The sequence below is a fragment of the Tachyglossus aculeatus genome, chromosome 1, assembly GCF_015852505.1.
Source record: "Tachyglossus aculeatus isolate mTacAcu1 chromosome 1, mTacAcu1.pri, whole genome shotgun sequence".
Classification (NCBI taxonomy): domain Eukaryota; kingdom Metazoa; phylum Chordata; class Mammalia; order Monotremata; family Tachyglossidae; genus Tachyglossus; species Tachyglossus aculeatus.
The window spans coordinates 7,210,725-7,230,536 of NC_052066.1; the positions used below are offsets into that span (position 1 = coordinate 7,210,725).

A 19,812-nucleotide genomic window follows, 5' to 3' on the forward strand; every position below is an offset into this window, starting at 1 on the left:
ACTATGTGCCAGCCAGTGTACTAAGCGCTGCGGTGGAGACGAGCAAATTGGTTTGGACATAGTCCCTGTCCCCCGTGGGGCTCACAGTCTCCATCCCCATTTTACAGATGAGGAAACTGAGGCCCCGAGAAGTGAAGTGACTTGCCCAAGGTCACACAGCAGACCACGTGGTGGAGGCGGGATTAGAACCCATGACCTTCTGATTCCCAAACCCAAGCTCTAGCGGCTATACCATGTTGCTATGTGATAAGCACCAGGGTAGATCCAACATAATGGTAATAATGGTATTTGTTAAGCGCTTACTATGTGCCAGGCACTGTACTAAGCGCTGGGGTGGATACAGCGTGGCTCAATGGAAAGGGCACGGGCCTGGGTTCTAATCCCGCCTCCGCCCCTTATCAGCTGTGTGACCTTGGGGAAGTCGCTTCAACTTCTCTGGGCCTCAGTTCCCTCATCTGGAAAATGGGGATGAAGACTGAGAGCCCCACGGGGGACAACCTGATTACTTTGTATCCCCCCAGCGCTTAGAACAGTGCTTTGCACATAGTAAGCGCTTAACAAATACCAATGTTGTTATTATTATTATTATTATTATTATTATCATTATACATGCAAATCGGGTTGGATGCAGTCTCTGCCCCACATGGGAGGATGGTCACGCCTACTAACACAACTGTGCTCTTGACTTTGAAGAGAAGCAGGGTGGTCTAGTGGGTAGAGCCCAGGCCTCGTGTTCAGAAGCAGCGTGGCTCAGTGGAAAGAGCGCGGCCTTGGGAGCCAGAGGTCATGGGTTCGAATCCCGGCTCCACCACTTGTCAGCTGTGCGACTTGACACCCGTCCACGTGCTTTGTTTTGTGTGAGCCCACTGTTGGGTAGGGACTGTCTCCATATGTTGCCAACTTGGACTTCCCAAGCGCTTAGTCCAGTGCTCTGCACACAGTAAGCGCTCAATAAATACGATTGATTGATTGATTGATTGTCCATCTCCCCCTTCTAGACTGTGAGCCCACTGTTGGGTAGGGACTGTCTCTATATGTTGCCCACTTGTACTTCCCAAGTGCTTAGTCCAGTGCTCTGCATACAGTAAGCGCTCAATAAATACGATTGATTGATTGATTGATTGATTGATTGATTGTCCATCTCCCCCCTTCTAGACTGTGAGCCCACTGTTGGGTAGGGACTGTCTCTATATGTTGCCCACTTGTACTTCCCAAGTGCTTAGTCCAGTGCTCTGCACACAGTAAGCGCTCAATAAATATGATTGAATGAATGAATGAATGACCTAGGGCAAGCCACTTAACTTCTCCATGCCTCTGTGACCTCATCTGTAAAATGGGGATTTAGACTGTGAGCCCCAAGTGGGACAACCTGATCACCTTGTATCCCCCCAGCGCTTAGAACAGTGCTTTGCACATAGTAAGTGCTTAACAAATACCCCCATTATAGAGAAGCAGCATGGCTCAGTGGAAAGAGCCCAGGCTTTGGAGTCAGAGGTCATGGGTTCTAATCCCAGCTCTGCCAATTGTCAGCTGAGTGACTTTGGGTAAGTCACTTCACTTCTCTGGGCCTCAGTTATCTCATCTGTAAAATGGGGATTAAGATTGTGAGCCCCACGTGGGACACCCTGATCACCTTGTATCCCCCAAGTGCTTAGAACAGTGCTTTTCACATAGTAAGTGCTTCACAAATATTATTATTATTATTGTTATTATTATTATTAAGACTGTGAGCCCCACGTGGGACAACCTGATCACCTTGTATCCCCTCAGTGCTTAGAACAGTGCTTTGCACATAGTAAGCGCTTAACAAATATCATCATTATTATTATTATTCAGAAGACCTGGGTTCTAATCCTGCCTCCACCACTTGTCAGCTGGATGACCCAGTCACTTCACTTCCCTGGGCCTCAGTTCCCTCATCTGTCAAATGGGGATGAAGACTGTGAGCCCCACGTGGGACAAGGACTGAGTCCAACCTGAAGAACTTCTACCATCTATCCCAGCTCCCTAGTCCAGGACCTGGGTTGTTGGGTAGGGACCGTCTCTATCTGTTGCCGACTTGGACTTCCCAAGCGCTTAGTCCAGTGCTCTGCATTCATTCATTCATTCATTCATTCATTCATTCAATCGTGTTTATTGAGCGCTTACTGTGTGCAGAGCACTGTACTAAGCACTTGGGAAGTCCAAGTTGGCAACATCTAGAGACGGTCCCTACCCAACAGTGGGCTCACAGTCTAGAAGGGGGAGACACACGACAAAACAAAACATATAAATAAAATAAATAGAATAAATATGCACAAATAAAATAAATAAATAAATAGAGTAATAAGTAAGCGCTCAATAAATACGATTGAGTGAATGAATGGAATAAGGATTTAACAAATCCCCAAATCAAAATCAGTCCAGTGCTCTGCACCCAATAAGTGCTCAGTAAATATGATTGAATGAACGAATCGAGTATTTAACAAATCCCCAAATCCAAATCAGTCCAGTGCTCTGCACACAGTAAGCGCTCAGTAAATACGATTGAGTGAACGAATGGAGTAAGGATTTAACAAATCCCCAAATCAAAATCAGTCCAGTGCTCTGCACACAGTAAGCGCTCAGTAAATACGATTGAGTGAACGAATGGAGGAAGGATTTAACAGATCCCAAAATCAAAATCAGTCCAGTGCTCTGCACACAGTAAGCGCTCAGTAAATATGATTGAATGAATGAATGGAGTAAGAATTTAACAAATCCCCAAATCAAAATCAGTCCAGTGTTCTGCACACAGTAAGCGCTCAGTATATACGATTGAGTGAACGGAGTAAGGATTTAACAGATCCCAAAATCAAAATCAGTCCAGTGCTCTGCACACAGTAAGCACTCAGTAGCTATGATTGAGTAAAGAAATGGAGGAAGGATTTAACAAATCCCCAAATCAAAATCAGTCTAGTGCTCTGCACACAGTAAGCGCTCAGTAAATACGATTGAATGAACAAATGGAGGAAAGATTTAACAAATCCCAAAATCAAAATCAGTCCAGTGCTCTGCACACAGTAAGCGCTCAATAAATACGATTGAATGAACGAATGGAGGAAGGATTTAACAAATCCCAAAATCAAAATCAGTCCAGCGCTCTGCACACAGTAAGCGCTCAATAAATACGATTGAATGAACGAATGGAGGAAGGATTTAACAAATCCCCAAATCAAAATCAGTCCAGCGCTCTGCACACAGTAAGCGCTCAGTAAATACGATTGAGTGAATGAATGGAGGAAGGATTTAACAAATCCCCAAATCAAAATCAGTCCAGCGCTCTGCACACAGTAAGCGCTCAGTAAATACGATTGAGTGAATGAATGGAGTAAGGATTTAACAAATCCCCAAATCAAAATCAGTCCAGTGTTCTGCACACAGTAAGCGCTCAGTAAATGCGATTGAATGAACGAATGGAGGAAGGACTTAACAAATCCCCAAATCAAAATCAGTCCAGTGCTCTGCACACAGTAGGCGCTCAGTAAATACAATTGAGTGAACAAATGGAGGAAGGATTTAACAAATCCCAAAATCAAAATCAGTCCAGTGCTCTGCACACAGTAAGCACTCAGTAAATACGATTGAGTGAATGAATGGAGTAAGGATTTAACAAATCCCAAAATCAAAATCAGTCCAGTGCTCTGCACCCAGTAAGCGCTCAGTAAACACGATTGAGTGAACGAATGGAGTAAGGATTTAACAAATCCCCAAATCAAAATCAGTCCAGTGGTCTGCACACAGTAAGCTCTCAGTAAATACAATTGAGTGAACGAATGGAGTAAGGATTTAACAAATCCCCAAATCCAAATCCAAAAAGAACCCAACCGAGGGCCCGGAGGGAAACCGGGTGTCCTGTGTGTGCCGCCTTTCAGGGCAAGGGCGAGCAGGCGAGCGTCCGACACCTGACGTCTGGCAGTTGGGAAGTTCTGAGGATCCTGGCCTACGACGAAGACAGCCAGAACATGTGAGTGGGTGGGCTCCAGGAGGTCGCCGACCTTTGCCCTCTGACCCCAGACCCTTCCTCCGGGGGGCCGTGGGCGACCAAGCTGACCTGTGACCCCTGACCCCACCTCCTTCCAACCGGGGTCATGACTCGGGAACCTTGAGGTCACTGTCCTATGCCCCCTGACCCAGCCTCCTCCCTTTGGGGGGGTCGTCACCCCATGTCTGTGACCTCGCTGACCTGTGACCCCTGACCCCACCTCCTTCCGACAGAGATCATGACCCGAGAACCTTGAGGTCACTGTCCTATGCCCCCTGACACAGCCTCCTCCCTTCGGGGGGTTGTCACCCCGTGTCTGTGACCTCGCTGACCTGTGACCCCTGACCCCACCTCCTTCCGACATAGGTCATGACCCGGGTACCTTGAGGTCACTGTCCTATGCCCCCTGACCCAGCCTCCTCCCTTCAGGGGCAGTCGCCCCGTGTCTGTGATGTCGCTGACCTGTGACCCCTGACCCCACCTCCTTCCGACAGGGGTCATGACCTGGGAACCTTGAGGTCACTGTCCTATGCCCCCTGACCCAGCCTCCTCCCTTCGGGGGGTTGTCACCCCGTGTCTGTGACCTCGCTGACCTGTGACCCCTGACCCCACCTCCTTCCGACAGGGGTCATGACCCGGGAACCTTGAGGTCACTGTCCTATGCCCCCTGACCCAGCCTCCTCCCTTCGGAGGTCATAGCCCCATGTCTGTGATGTCGCTGACCTGTGACCCCTGACCCCACCTCCTTCCGACAGGGGTCATGACCCGGGAACCTTGAGGTCACTGACCTATGCCCCCTGACCCAGCCTCCTCCCTTCAGGGGCCGTAGCCCCGTGTCTGTGACCTCGCTGACCTTTGAGCTCTGACCCCGCCTCCTTCCAGCGGGGGCCGTGACCCTGTGACCTTGACATGCCTGACCCCACCTCCTTCTGACGAGGGTCATGACCCGGGGACCTTGACATCGCTGACCTGTGACCCCTGACCCCTCCTCCCCGGGTCCGTGATGCCGCTGACCCGTTCCCCCCAACTGGAGGCCCGTGACCAGGGGAATGGTGGGGTGGGTGACGCCTGCCCCCTGACCCCGGCGAGTCCCTCCCTCGGGGGTCTGTGATCCCGGGGTCGTGTCCTGGGTGCGAGGGAGACCACCACCTCCCGGCCCTCATCCCCGGGGCCCGGCCTTCCTCCCCACAGCTACTTCCTGAGCACCGAGGCCTCGCCCCAAGGACGGCAGCTCTACAGGTGAGCCACATCCGCGGCCCCTCGGGGTCATCCGGGCCATCCCCCTGCCTCCACGCCGGCCTGTGCCCATCCACGAGGCCCCGGCGTCGTTCCCAACTGGACCCCCTCCTTCCCTTCCCCACAGCACCTGTATATATGTATATATGGTTGTACATATTTATTACTCTATTTACTTATTTATTTATTTTACTTGTACATTTCTATCCTATTTATTTTATTTTGTTGGTATGTTTGGTTCTGTTCTCTGTCTCCCCCTTTTAGACTGTGAGCCCACTGTTGGGTAGGGACTGTCTCTATGTGTTGCCAATTTGTACTTCCCAAGCGCTTAGTACAGTGCTCTGCACATAGTAAGCGCTCAATAAATACGATTGATTGATTGTACGTATTTATTCTATTTAGTTTATTTTTTTAATATGTTTTGTTGTCCGTCTCCCCCTTCTAGACTGTGAGCCCGCTGTTGGGTAGGGACCGTCTGTATATGTTGCCAACTTGGACTTCCCAAGCGCTTAGTCGAGTGCTCTGCACACAGAGGAGCAGCGTGGCTCAGTGGAAAGAGCACGGACTTTGGAGTCAGAGGTCATGGGTTCGAATCCAGGCTCTGCCACCGGTCAGCTGGGTGACTTTGGGCAAGTCGCTTCACTTCTCTGGGCCTCAGTGACCTCAGCTGGAAAATTGGGATGAAGGCTGTGAGGCCCCTGTGGGACAACCTGATCACCTTGTATCCCCCCAGCGATTAGAACAGTGCCTTGCACATAGTAAGCGCTTAATAAATGCCATTATTAAATGCCATTATTAGTAAGCGCTCAATAAATACGATTGAATGAATGAATGACCAGGAATGGGATCTTTCCGAGGGGAAATCTCCAGGTGGGACGAGGTTCTTCTTTCAGGGAAGCAGCGGGGCTCAGCGGCAGGAGCCCGGGCTTAGGAGTCAGAGGTCATGGGTTCTAATCCCGGCTCCGCCACTTGTCAGCTGGGTGACTTTGGGCAAGTCGCTTCACTTTCTCTGGGCCTCAGTGACCTCATCTGGAAAATGGGGATGAAGGCTGTGAGCCCCATGTGGGACAAACTGATCACCTTGTATCCCCCCAGCGATTAGAACGGTGCTTGGCGCATAGTAAGTGCTTAATAAATGCCATCATTATTAGTAATAGGTGATTAATATAATACTATATTATTATTATACTAAAGTATAATACTATATAGTATACTATATTATATCATTATTATACTATAGTATAGTACTATATACTATATTATGATATATACTATATTATATTATACTATATGCTATAGTATAATAATGATATAATATAGTATAGTATATAGTATAACCAGCGTGGCTCAGTGGAAAAACCATAGGCTTTGGAGTCAGAGGTCATGGGTTCAAATCCTGGCTCTGTCACTTGTCAGCTGTGTGACTTTGGGCAAGTCGCTTCACTTCTCTATGCCTCAGTTCCCTCATCTGTAAAATGGGGATGAAGACTGTGAGCCCCATGAGGGACAACCTGATCACCTTGTAACCTCCCCAGCGCTTAGAACAGTGCTTGGCACATAGTAAGCGCTTAACAAATGCCATTATTATTATTATATTATTATAGTATTATAATATAATATTATAATTATTCAGGAACTGGGAGACCCTCAGGCATTTCCACCTGGGGGTAATGATAATAATTCTGGTGTTAGACAAGCACTTACTACTTACTACATGCCAGGCACTGTATTAAGTGCTGGAGCGGCGGGGGATACAAGCCAATTGGGTTGGAAACAGTCCCTGTCCCACGTGGGGCTTACAGTCTCAATCCCCATTTTCCAGATGAGGGAACTGAGGCCCAGAGAAGAGAAGTGACTTGTCCAGGGTCACACAGCAGACAAGTGGCGGAGGCGGGATTAGAACCCACAACCTCCGACTCCCGAACCCGGGCTCTTTCCACTGAGCCACGCTGCTTCTCAGCCTAGTGGACGGACCCCGGGCTTGGGAGTCAGAAGACCTGGGTTCTAATTCCAGCTCTGCCACTTGTCTGCTGCGGGACCTTGGGCAAGTCCCTTCGATTCTCTGGGCCTCAGTTTCCTCATCTGGAAAATGGGGATTCAATACCTGTTTGCCCTCCTACTTAGGCTGTGAGCCTAGTTTGGTACCTGATTCATTCATTCATTCAGTCGTATTTATTGAGCGCTTACTGTGTACAGAGCACTGTACTAAGCACTTAATGAGCTTGTATCTCCCCCTGGACTTAGTACAGTGCTTGGCACATAGTAATCACTGAAGAAATAGAATAACAATAATAGTAATAATAATAATAATGGTATTTGTTAAGTGCTTACTCTGTGCCAAGCAGTGTTCTAAGCATTGGGGGAAATAGAATAATAATAATAACAATAATAATAATAATAATAATGGTATTTGTTAACTATGTGCCAGGCACTTTACTAAGCGCTGGGATGGATACAAGCAGATTGGGTTGGGCACAGTTCCTGTCCCCCGTGGGGCTCACAGTCTTCATCCCCATTTTCCAGATGAGGTCACTGAGGCCCACAGACGTTAAGTAACTTGCCCAAAGTCACACAGCTGACAATTGGCAGAGCCGGGATTTGAACCCGTGACCTCTGACTCCAAAGCCCGGGCTCTTTCCACTGAGCCACGCTGCTTAGTACTCTCCCAAGAGCTCAGTCCAGTGTTCTGCACTTAATAAATGCTCAATAAATGCAATAAAATAATAATAATAATAATAATGGCATTTGTTAAGTGCTTACTATGTGCAAAGCACTGTTCTAAGCACTGGGGGGGATACAACATAATAAGCACTTAAGTGCCAAAGTTATCATTATTACTCTACCAAGCGCTCAATCCAATGTTATGCACTTAATAAGTGCTCAGTAAATACTACTATTATTATAGTAAGTGCTTAGCAAATACCATTATTATTATTATTCTCATTCATTCAATTATATTTATTGAGCACTTCCTGTGTGCCCAAGAGCTCCATGAATACTATTATTATTATAGTAAGCGCTTAACAAATGCCATAATTATTATTATTACTATTATTACTCTCCCAAGAGCTCAGTCTTCTGCATTTAATAAAGTTCTCAATAAATGCTATCATTATTATAGTAAGTGTTTAACAAATACCATTATTATTCTTACTCTCCCAAGAGCTCAATAAATACTATTATTATTATAGTAGGCACTTAACAAATACCATAATCATCATTATTACTCTCCCAAGAGCTCAGTCGTGTTCTGCACTTAATAACTGCTCAGTAAATACTATTATTATTATAGTAAGCACTTAACAAATGCTATAATTATCATTGTAATTATTATTATTATTACTCTCCCAAGCGCTCAATCCAATGTTATGCACTAAGTGCTCAGTAAATACTACTATTATTATAGTAAGTGCTTAGCAAATACCGTTATTATTATTATTACTCTCACTCATTCAATCATATTTATTGAGCGCTTACTGTGTGCCCAAGAGCTCAATGAATACTATTATTATTATTATAGTAAGCACTTAACAAATGCCATAATTATTATTATTACTATCATTACTCTCCCAAGAGGTCAGTCTTCTGCATTTAAAAAAGTTCTCAATAAATGCTATCATTATTATAGTAAGCGCTTAACAAATGCCATTATTATTCTTACTCTCCCAAGAGCTCAATAAATACTATTATTATTATAGTAGGCACTTAACAAATACCATACTTATCATTATTACTCTCCCAAGAGCTCAGTCGTGTTCTGCACTTAATAACTGCTCAATAAATACTATTATTATTATAGTAAGCACTTAACAAATGCTATAATTATCATTATAATTATTATTATTATTACTCTCCCAAGAGCTCAGTCCAGTGTTCTGCACTTAATAAGTGCTCAATAAATACTATTATTATTATAGTAAGCACTGAACAAATACCATTGTAATAATAACAATAATAATAATGGTATTTATTAAGCGCTTACTATGTGCAAAGCACTGTTCTAAGCACTGGGGAGGTTACAAGGTGATCAGGTTGTCCCACGTTGGGCTCCCAGTCTTCATCCCCGTTTTACAGATGAAGTAACTGAGGCCCAGAGAAGTGAAGTGACTTGCCCAAAGTCACACAGCTGACAATTGGCAGGGCCGGGATTTGAACCCATGACCTCTGACTCCAAAGCCCGGGCTCTTTCCACTGAGCCACGCTACTTATCCTTATTATTATTATCATTATTATGATGATCACATATACATATTTATTACTCTATTTATTTATTTATTTATTTTACTTGTACATATCTATTCTATTTATTTTATTTTGTTAGTGTGTTTGGTTTTGTTCTGTCTCCCCCTTTTAGACTGTGAGCCCACTGTTGGGTAGGGACTGTCTCTATATGTTGCCAATTTGTACTTCCCAAGCGCTTAGTACAGTGCTCTGCACATAGTAAGCGCTCAATAAATACGATTGATTGATTAATTGATTGATTACTCTCCCAAGAGCTCAGTCTAGTGTTCTGCACTGAAGTGCTCAATAAATACTATTATTATTGTAGCATGCACTTAACAAATGCCACAATTATCATTATTATTATTATTACTCTCCCAAGAGCTCAGTCCAATGTTCTGAACTCAATAACTGCTCAATAAATACTATTATTATTATAGTAAGAGCTTAAAAATACCATAATTATGGTTATTATTCTCCCAAGAGCTCAGTCCAGTGTTCTGCACTTAATAAGTGCTCAATAAGTACTACTGGCTGCACTTGGAAAGCGCTCAATAAATACCACCGATGGATCAATGGATTGTCTTTGTTTTGCAGTGTCTCTACAGACGGGCTGTTGAATCGGCGGTGTCTTTCCTGCGGGTTTATGAAGGAACGGTGCACCTATTTTGGCGCTCAGTTCAGTCCCAAGAACGACTATTTTTTATTACACTGTAAAGGTAGGAAAAACCACCGGTTCATGTTAAAAAACGGTTTTCAGGGTGTGACTCGCTGAATGGGTCCCAATACGTGCTCACCATCATCATCATCATCAATCGTATCTATTGAGCGCTTACTATGTGCAGAGCACTGTACTAAGCGCTTGGGAAGTACAAATTGGCACGACTACATTGTGTTTATTTAACACACATCTTCTTATAGACTGTGAGCTCACTGTTGGGTAGGGACCATCTCTATATGTTGCCAACTTGTACTTCCCAAGCGCTTAGTACAGTGCTCTGCACACAGTAAGCGCTCAATAAATACGATTGATTAATTGATTGATTGATCTTCTAGTCTGTGAACCCATTGTTGGGTAGGGATCATCTCTATATATTACCGAATTGTACTTTCCAAGCGCTCAGTCCAGTGCTCTGCACACAGTAAGCGCTCAATAAGTACGATTGAATGAATGAATGAGTTTAGCACATCTCTCTTCTAGTCTGTGAACCTGTTGTTGTGTAGGGATTGTCTCTATCTGTTGCCAAATTGGACTTTCCAAGCGCTCAGTACAGTGCTCTGCACACAGTAAGCGCTCAATAAATACCATTGAACGAGTGAGTTTTCTAGACTATGAGCCCGTTGTCGGGTAGGGACCGTCTCTATCTGTTGCCTATTTGTACTTTCCAAGTGCTTAGTCCAGTGCTCTGCACATAGTAAGCGCTCAATAAATACGATTGATTGATTGATTGATTAGTCCAGTGCTCTGCACACAGTAAGCGCTCAATAAATACGATTGAAGGAGCGAATGAATTTAACACACGATGGAGATGACGTGGTCTTGTTGGAAGAGGCCTGGCCTAGGAGCCAGAGGGAGCTGGGTTCTAATCCCTTCTCCATCCCTAAGCTGCTGCATGACCTTGGGCGGGTCACTTGGCTTCTCTGGGCCTCTGTTATTTCACCTGTAAAATGGGGATTAAGACTGTGAGTCCCATGGGGGACAGGGTCTCTTGTATGATGATGATGATATGGTATTTGTTAAGCACTTACTATTCATTCAGTTGTATTTATTGAGCACTTATTGTGTGCAGAGCACTGTACTAAGCGCTTACTATGTGCCAAGCCCCGTTCTAAGCACTGGGGGAGATACAGGGTAATCAGGTTCATTCATTCATTCATTCAATCGATTGAGAAGCAGCGTGGCTCAGTGGAAAAGAGCGCGGGCTTTGGAGTCAGAGGTCATGGGTTCAAATTCTGGCTCCGCCAATTGTCAGCTGTGTGACTTTGGGCAAGTCACTTCACTTCTCTGGGCCTCAGTTACCTCATCTGTAAAATGGGGATGAAGGCCATGAGCCCCACATGGGACAACCTGATCACCTTGGAACCTCCACAGTGCTTAGCACATAGTAAGCACTTAATAAATGCTGTCATTATTATTATTCTCATTATAATCGTATTTATCGAGCACTTACTGTGTGCAGAGCACTGTACTAAGCGCTTGGGAAGTACAAGTTGGCGACATATAGAGACGGTCCCTACCCAACAGTGGGCTCACAGTCTAGAAGGGGGAGACAGAGAACAAAACCAAACATATTAACAAAATAAAATAATTAGAATAAACATGTACAAATAAAATAAATCAATAAATAGAGTAATAAATCCGTACAAACATATATAGATATATACAGGTGCTGTGGGGAGGGGAAGGAGGGAAGGCGGGGAGGAGGGGGAGAGGAAGGAGAGGGCTCAGTCTGGGAAGGCCTCCTGGGAAGGCCCCTGGGGCTCACAGTCTTCATCCCCATTTGACAGATGAGGGAACTGAGGCCCAGAGAATCGATCAATCAATGGTATTTATTGAGCGCTCACTGTGTGCAGAGCACTGGACTAAGCACTTGGGAAATACAAGTTGGCAACATCGAGAGACGGTCCCTACCCAACAGTGGGCTCACAGTCTAGAAGGGGGAGACAGAGAACAAAACCAAACATATTAACAAAATAAAATAAATAGAATATATGTACAAGTAAAATAAATAGAGTAATAAATATGTACAAACGTATATACATAGATACAGGAAGTGAAGTGACTCACCCAAGGTCACAAAGCAGACAAGTGGCAGAGTCAGGATTAGAACCCATGACCTCTGACTCCGAGGCCCAGGTTCTTCCCACTAAGTCCCGCTGCTTCTCTTCCGTCCACCTTCCCCTCCTCTGCCTCCCTCTTCCTCCTCCCCACGTCCTCCCCCCTCCTGTCATCCCTTAATAATAATGATGGTATTTGTTAAGCGCTTACTAGGTGCCAAGCACTGTTCTAAGCGCTGGGGGAGATACAAGGTCATCAGGTTGTCTCCCGTGGGGCTCCGACTCTTCATCCCCATTTTCCAGGTGAGGGAACTGAGGCCCAGAGAAGCAGCGTGGCTCAGTGGAAAGAGCCCGGGCTTGGGAGTCAGAGGTCATGGGTTCAAATGCCGGCTCCGCCAATTGTCAGCTGTGTAACTTTGGGCCAGTCACTTCACTTCTCTGGGCCTCAGTTACCTCATCTGTAAAATGGGGATTAAGACTGTGAACCCCCCGTGGGACAACCTGATCACCTTGTAACCCCCCCAGCACTTAGAACAGTGCTTTGCACATAGTAAGTGCTTAATAAATGCCATTATTATTATTATTAAGTGACTTGCCCAAGGTCACCCAGCGGACAAGTGGCAGAGGCAGGATTAGAACCCACTACTCTTTATTTATTTATTTATTTTGCTTGTACATATCTATTCAATTCATTTTATTTTGTTAGTATAGTTTTGTTCTCTGTCTCCCCCTTTTAGACTATGAGCCCACTGTTGGGTAGGGACTGTCTCTATATGTTGCCAACTTGTACTTCCCAAGTGCTTAGTACAGTGCTCTGCACACAGTAAGCGCTCAATAAATACGATTGAATGAATGAATGAACGCCGGGGTGGCTCCCAAGGAGATCGGGTTGGACGCAGGCCTTGTCCAGCAGCGGGTCTTACCATGTGTATTACTCTATTTATTTATTTATTTATTTATTTATTTATTTATTTAATTATTTATTTATCATATTACTCTTTACTTATTTTATTTGTACATGTTTATTCTATTTATTTTATTTTGTTAATATGTTTTGTTTTGTTGTCTGTCTCCCCCTTCTAGACTGTGAACCCACTGTTGGGTAGGGACCATCTCTATATGTTGCCGATTTGTACTTCCCAAGCGCTTAGTCCAGTGCTCTGCACACAGTAAGCGCTCAATAAATATGATTGAATGAATGAATGAATGATTCCCAAGCCTGGGCTCTTGCACCTAACCCACGTCACCTGCGTGGCTCAGTGGAAAGAGCCCGGGCTTTGGAGTCAGAGGTCATGGGTTCAAATCCCGGCTCCGCCAATTGCCAGCTGTGTGACTTTGGGCAAGTCACTTCACTTCTCTGGGCCTCAGTACCCTCATCTCTAAAATGGGGATTAAGACTGTGAGCCCCACGTGGGACAACCTGATCACCATGTATCCCCCCAGCGCTTAGAACAGTGCTTTGCACATAGTAAGCGCTTAACAAATACCATCATTGTTATTGTTCCTAGAGAAGCAGCGTGGCTCGGTGGAAAGCACCCGGGCTTTGGAGTCAGAGATCCTGGGTTCTCATCCCGGCTCTGCCACTTGTCTGCTGTGTGACTTTGGGCAAGTCACTCAACTTCTCTGTACCTAAGCTACCTCATCTGTAAAATGAGGATTAAAACTGTGAGCCCCAGATGGGACACCCTGATCACCTAGATTCTTCTAGACTGTGAGCCCACTGTTGGGTACGGACTGTCTCTATAAGTTGCCAACTTATACTTCCCAAGCGCTTAGTACAGTGCTCTGCACACAGTAAGCGCTCAATAAATACGATTGAATGAATGAATATGTTGCCAACTTGTACTTCCCAAGCGCGTAGTTCAGTGCTCTGCACGCAGTAAGCACTCAATAAATACGATTGAATGAATGAATGAATGAATCACCTTGTAACCTCCCCAGTGCTTAGAGCAGTGCTTTGCACATAGTAGGCGCTTAATAAATGCCATTATTATTATTATTATTATTATTATTATTTCCTGTGCCCTCTTGCTTGCCCAGTGTCCGTCGCCCTCCCCACGTCCAGTTCATCCTCCTCCTCATCCTCCTCATCCAGGCTGAGGCTGGGGGCACGACAACGCCCACAAGCTGGACACTGACTGGAGACCATTCATTCAATCAATGGTATTTATTGAGCGCTTACTGTGTGCAGAGCACTGGACTAAGCGCTTGGGAAGTACAAATTGGCAACATCTAGAGACGGTCCCTACCCAACAGTGGGCTCACGGTCTAGAAGGGGGAGACTGATGACAAAACTAAACCCGTAGACAAGGGTCAAAATAATCAGAACAAATAGAATTAAAGCTATGTGCACATCATTAGCAAAATAAATAGAAGAGTAAATATGTACAAGTAAAATAATTAAATAAAAATAATAATAAAGTAAAAATTAGTAATAATAAATAAAAAATAGAATAATAAAAATAATAAAAATAAAAATCAATCAATCAATCATATTTATTGAGTGCTTACTGTGTGCAGAGCACTGTACTAAGCGCTTGGGAAGTCCAAGTTGGTAACGTATAGAGACAGTCCCTACCCAACAGCAGGCTCACAGTCTGGAAGGGGGAGACAGACAACAAAACAAAACATATTAACAAAATAAAAGAAATAGAGTAGATATGTACAAATAAAATAAATAAATAAATAAATAGATTATTAAATATGTACAAACATATATACATATATACAGGTGCCGTGGGGAAGGGAAGGAGGTAAGATGGGGGGGATGGAGAGGGGGACGAGGGGGAGAGGAAGGAAGGGGCTCAGTCTGGGAAGGCCTCCTGGAGGAGGTGAGCTCTCAGCAGGGCCTTGAAGGGAGGAAGAGAGCGAGCTTGGTGGATGGGCAGAGGGATTGGGGGCATTCCGGGTCAAGGGAAGGACGTGGGCCGGGGGTCAGTGGTGGGACAGGCGAGAACGAGGCCTAACGGTGAGGAGATTAGCGGCGGAGGAGCAGAGGGTGCGCGCTGGGCTGGACAAGGAGAGAAGGGAGGTGAGGGAGGAGGGGGCCAGGGGATGGATGGATGGATGGACAGCCTGGAAGCCCAGGGTGAGGAGTTTCTGCCTGAAGCGCAGACTGATTGGTAGCCACTGGAGAGTTTTGAGGAGGGGAGGAACATGCCCAGAGTGTTTCTGCACAAAGATGATCTGGGCAGCAGAGTGAAGTATAGACTGAAGCGGGGAGAGACAGGAGGATGGGAGAGCAGAGAGGAGGCCGATGCAGTCACCCAGTCGGGAGAGGATGAGAGATGGAACCAGCAGGGTTTGGATGGAGAGGAAAGGGCGGATCTTGGCGATGTTGCGGAGGTGAGAGCGGCAGGTTTTGGTGACGGATTGGATGTGAGGGGTGTACGTCGAGGATGACACCAAGGTTGTGGGCTTGTGAACGGGAAGCGTGGTACTCAATCAATCAATCATATTTATTGAGCGCTTACTGTGTACAGAGCACTGGACTAAGCGCTTGGGAAGTCCAACTTGGTAACATCTAGAGACAGTCCCTACCCAACAGCGGGCTCACAGTCTAGAAGGGGGAGACAGAGAACAAAACCAAACATATTAACAAACTAAAATAACTAGAATAGATATGTACAAGTAAAATAAACAAATAAATAGAGTAATAAATCCGTACGAACATATATACATATGTGCAGGTGCTGTGGGGAAGGGAAGGAGGTAAGGCGGGGGGGTGGAGAGGGGGAGGAGGGGGAGAGGAAGGAGGGGGCTCAGTCTGGGAAGGCCTCCTGGAGGAGGGGAGCTCTCAGTAGGGCCTTGGTAGTGCTGTCTACAGTGCTGGGAAAGTCAGGGAGAGGGCAGGGTTTGGGAGGGAAGATAGGGAGTTCGGTCTTGGACATATTGAGTTATAAATGGCGGGGAGACATCCAGATGGAAATTTCCTGAAGGCAGGAGGAGACACGAGCCTGGAGGGAGGGAGAGAGAGCAGCGGCAGAGATGGAGATTAGGGTGTCTAGAACAGTGCTTGGCACATAGTAAATGCTTAACAAATACCGTCATTATTATTATTATTATTATTATTATTATTCCACCCCTCCTCTTCCCCAACCTCTCTCCCAGTTAGAATAGCTTATTAATATTATTATTATTATAAGGGGTGGACGGGGGAAGCAGCGTGGCTCAGTGGAAAGAGCCAGGGCTTTGGAGTCAGGGTTCATGGGTTCGAATCCCGGCTCCACCAATTGTCAGCTGTGGCAAGTCTTTGGGCAAGTCACTTAACTTCTCTGTGCCTCAGTTCCCTCAGCTGTAAAATGGGGATTAAGATTCTGAGCCCCCTGCGGGACAACCTGATCACCTTGTAACCTCCCCTGTGCTTAGAACAGTGCTTTGCACATAGTAGGCGCTTAATAAATGACATTATTATTATTATTATTACCTGGAGATCGCAGGGAGCTAAAATCACCTCAAACGCATCGCCTTCCCCATCCCGCATTCTGGGAAGGCAGCGTGTCACAATGGAAGAGCCGCCGACCTGAAAGCCAAAGGTCCCGGGTTCAAATCCCACTCTAACCCCCACTCCCTGTGTGCCATTGGGCAAGCCGCTGAACCTCCCCATGCCTCAGTTTCCCCAGCTGTAAACTGGGGATAATAATCCCTGGACCCTATCCCTCGAGGGGTTTGTGAGGAGGAAATCACTAGCTAGTGTAAGGTGCTTTGGTCATCAAAGCATCACATAGACACACAGGACAGCGCTTAGTACAGTGTCTGACACATCGTACATAGAGAAGCAGCGTGGCTCAGTGGAAAGAGCCCGGGCTTGGGAGTCAGAGGTCGTGGGTTCAAATCCCAGCTCCACCAATTGTCAGTTGTGTGACTTTGGTCAAGTCACTTCACTTCTCTGGGCCTCAGTTCCCTCATCTGTAAAATGGTGATTAAAAGTGTGACACCCCCCCCCCCCCCCACCGTGGGACAACCTGATTACATTGTATCCACCCCAACGCTTAGAGCAGTGCTTTGCACGTAGTAAGCGCTTAACAAATTCCATCATTATCATTAGTAGCAGCGCAGCAGTTGTAGCAGTAGCAGCGTGGCTCGGTGGAAAGAGCCCGGGCTTTGGAGTCAGAGGTCATGGGTTCAAATCCCGGCTCTGCCAATTGTCTGCTGTGTGGCTCTGGGCAAGTCACTTCACTTCTCTGGGCCTCAGTTCCCTCATCTGCAAATGGGGATTAATGTGAGCCCCCCCGTGGGACAACCTGATCACCTTGTAACCTCCCCAGCGCTTAGAACAGTGCTTTGCACATAGTAAGCACTTAATAAATGCCATTATTTTTAGTAGTAGGTGCTTAACAGATACCAAAATAATAATTATTATTATTGTTATTATCCAGGGCCTGGAGTCCCCATGGTCAGCATCCATAAAACCGGTCAACCGGGAGGTGAGTATCCACTCCTGAGCGGAGATTCCCGCTCTCAGACACTTCAGGAGGAGGGCGGGAAGGGGAGGGATGTCTCTGGGCTCGATTTTGGGGGCGTCGGTGAGAAAGGTCACTTTTGGGGGCCGGGAGAGAGACGGGGAGAGTAATATGCCCCCCTTTCCTCTTTCATTCATTCATTCAATCGTATTTATTGAGCACTTACTATGTGCAGAGCACTGTACTAAGCGCTTGGGAAGTACAAGTCGGAAACATATAGAGACGGTCCCTACTTCTCCCTCTCCCTTCCGCGTCACCCTGACTCGCCCCCTTTCTTCATCCCCCCTCCCAGTCCCACACCACTTAGGAGAAGCAATCAATCAATCGTATTTATTGAGCGCTTACTGTGTGCAGAGAAGCAGCGTGGCTCAGTGGAAAGAGCCCGGGCTTGGGAGTCGGAGGTCGTGGGTTCTAATCCCGGCTCTGCCACTTGTCAACTGTGTGACTTTGGCCAAGTCACTTCACTTCTCTGGGCCTCAGTTCCCTCATCTGGAAAATGGGGGTGAAGACTGCGAGCCCCAGGTGGAACAACCTTGATTACCTTGTATACCCCCTCTCCGGTGCTTAGAATAGTGCTTGGCACATAGTAAGCGCTTAACAAATACCAACATGATTATTATTATGTCCACATCCCTCATTTTAGAGAAGCAGCGTGGCTCAGTGGAAAGAGCACGGGCTTTGGAGTCAGAGGTCATGGGTTCGAATCCTGAGTCCACCACATGTCTGCTGTGTGATCTTGGGCAAGTCACCTAACTTCTCTGGGCCTCAGTTACCTCATCTGTAAAATGGGGATTAAGACTGTGAGCCCCACATGGGACAACCTGATCACCCTGTATCCTCCCCAGCGCTTAGAACAGTGCTTTGCACATAGTAAGCGCTTAACAAATGCCAATTATTATTATTATTATTATTATTATTATTATTTTATTTATTTCTATTCATGTCTATCTCCCCCCCGTCTAGACTGTCAGCTCCTTGTGGGCAGGGAATGTGTCTGTTTATTGTTCTGTTGTCCTCTTCCAAGTGCTTAGTACAGTGCACACAGCAAGCACTTGATAAATACGATTGAATGAATGAATGAATAATAATGTCGGTATTTGTTAAGCGCTTACTAGGTGCCAAGCACTGTTCTAAGCGTTGGGGGAGATACAAGGTAATCAGGTTGTCCCACGTGGGGCTCACAGTCATCATCTCCGTTTTTACAGACGAGGGAACTGAGGCCCAGAGAAGTGAAGTGACTTGCCCAAGGTCACACAGTAGACGTGTGGCGGAGCCGAGATTAGAACCCATGACCTCTGACTCCCGAGCCCGGGTTCTTCCCACTGAGCCACGCTGTTTCTCGAATGAACGAGTGAATGAATGAACATGGGTCATGACTGGCGGGAGAGAGGACGGGGAAGAGAAGGGGTGGAATTATAATAATAATAATGATAATAATAATGGTATTTGTTAAGTCCTAAGTGCCAAGCACTGTTCTAAGCGCTGGAGTAGATACAAGGTCATCAGGTTGTCCCATGTGGGGCTCACGGTCTTCATCCCCATTTTCCAGATGGGGTCACTGAGGCACAGAGAAGTTAATTGACTTGTCCAAAGTCACACAGCTGACAAGTGACAGAGCCGGGATTAGAACTCACAACCTCTGACTCCCAAGCCTGGGCTCTTCCCACTGAGCCCCGCCGCTCCTCCAGTAGAGTGGGGAGACGCGATCCAACCCCCTGCCACTTGTCTGCTGTGTGACTTTGGGCAAGTCGCTTCGCTTCTCTGTGCCTCAGTTCCCTCATCTGTCAAATGGGGATGAAGACTGTGAGCCCCACGGGGGACAACCTGCTGACCTTGTATTCCCCCCAGCGCTTAGAGCAGTGCTTGGCACATTTATTCTATTTATTCTGACGGTTTTGACACCTGTCTACATGTTTTGTCTTGTTCTCTGTCTCCCCCTTCTAGCCTGTGAGCCCGTCGTTGGGTAGGGACCGTCTCTATCCGTTGCCGACTTGCACTTCCCAAGCGCTTAGTCCAGTGCTCTGCAATCAATCAATCAATCAATCAATCAATCAATCGTATTTATTGAGCGCTTACTGTGTGCAGAGCACTGTACTGCACACAAGAAGCGCT

At 46.2% G+C, this 19,812-nt stretch overlaps 1 protein-coding gene across 1 annotated transcript in view; it reads left to right on the forward strand.

Moving 5' to 3' along the window:
• DPP10 (dipeptidyl peptidase like 10) overlaps window positions 1-19,812 on the forward strand; it is a 301,222-nt gene that overhangs the window by 201,741 nt on the left and 79,669 nt on the right. The window contains exons 14-17 of the mRNA XM_038753670.1: window positions 3,894-3,985; window positions 5,195-5,242; window positions 10,058-10,179; window positions 17,617-17,664. Coding sequence (XP_038609598.1) covers window positions 3,894-3,985; window positions 5,195-5,242; window positions 10,058-10,179; window positions 17,617-17,664 — 310 coding nt within the window. The remainder of the gene's footprint in view (window positions 1-3,893; window positions 3,986-5,194; window positions 5,243-10,057; window positions 10,180-17,616; window positions 17,665-19,812) is intronic.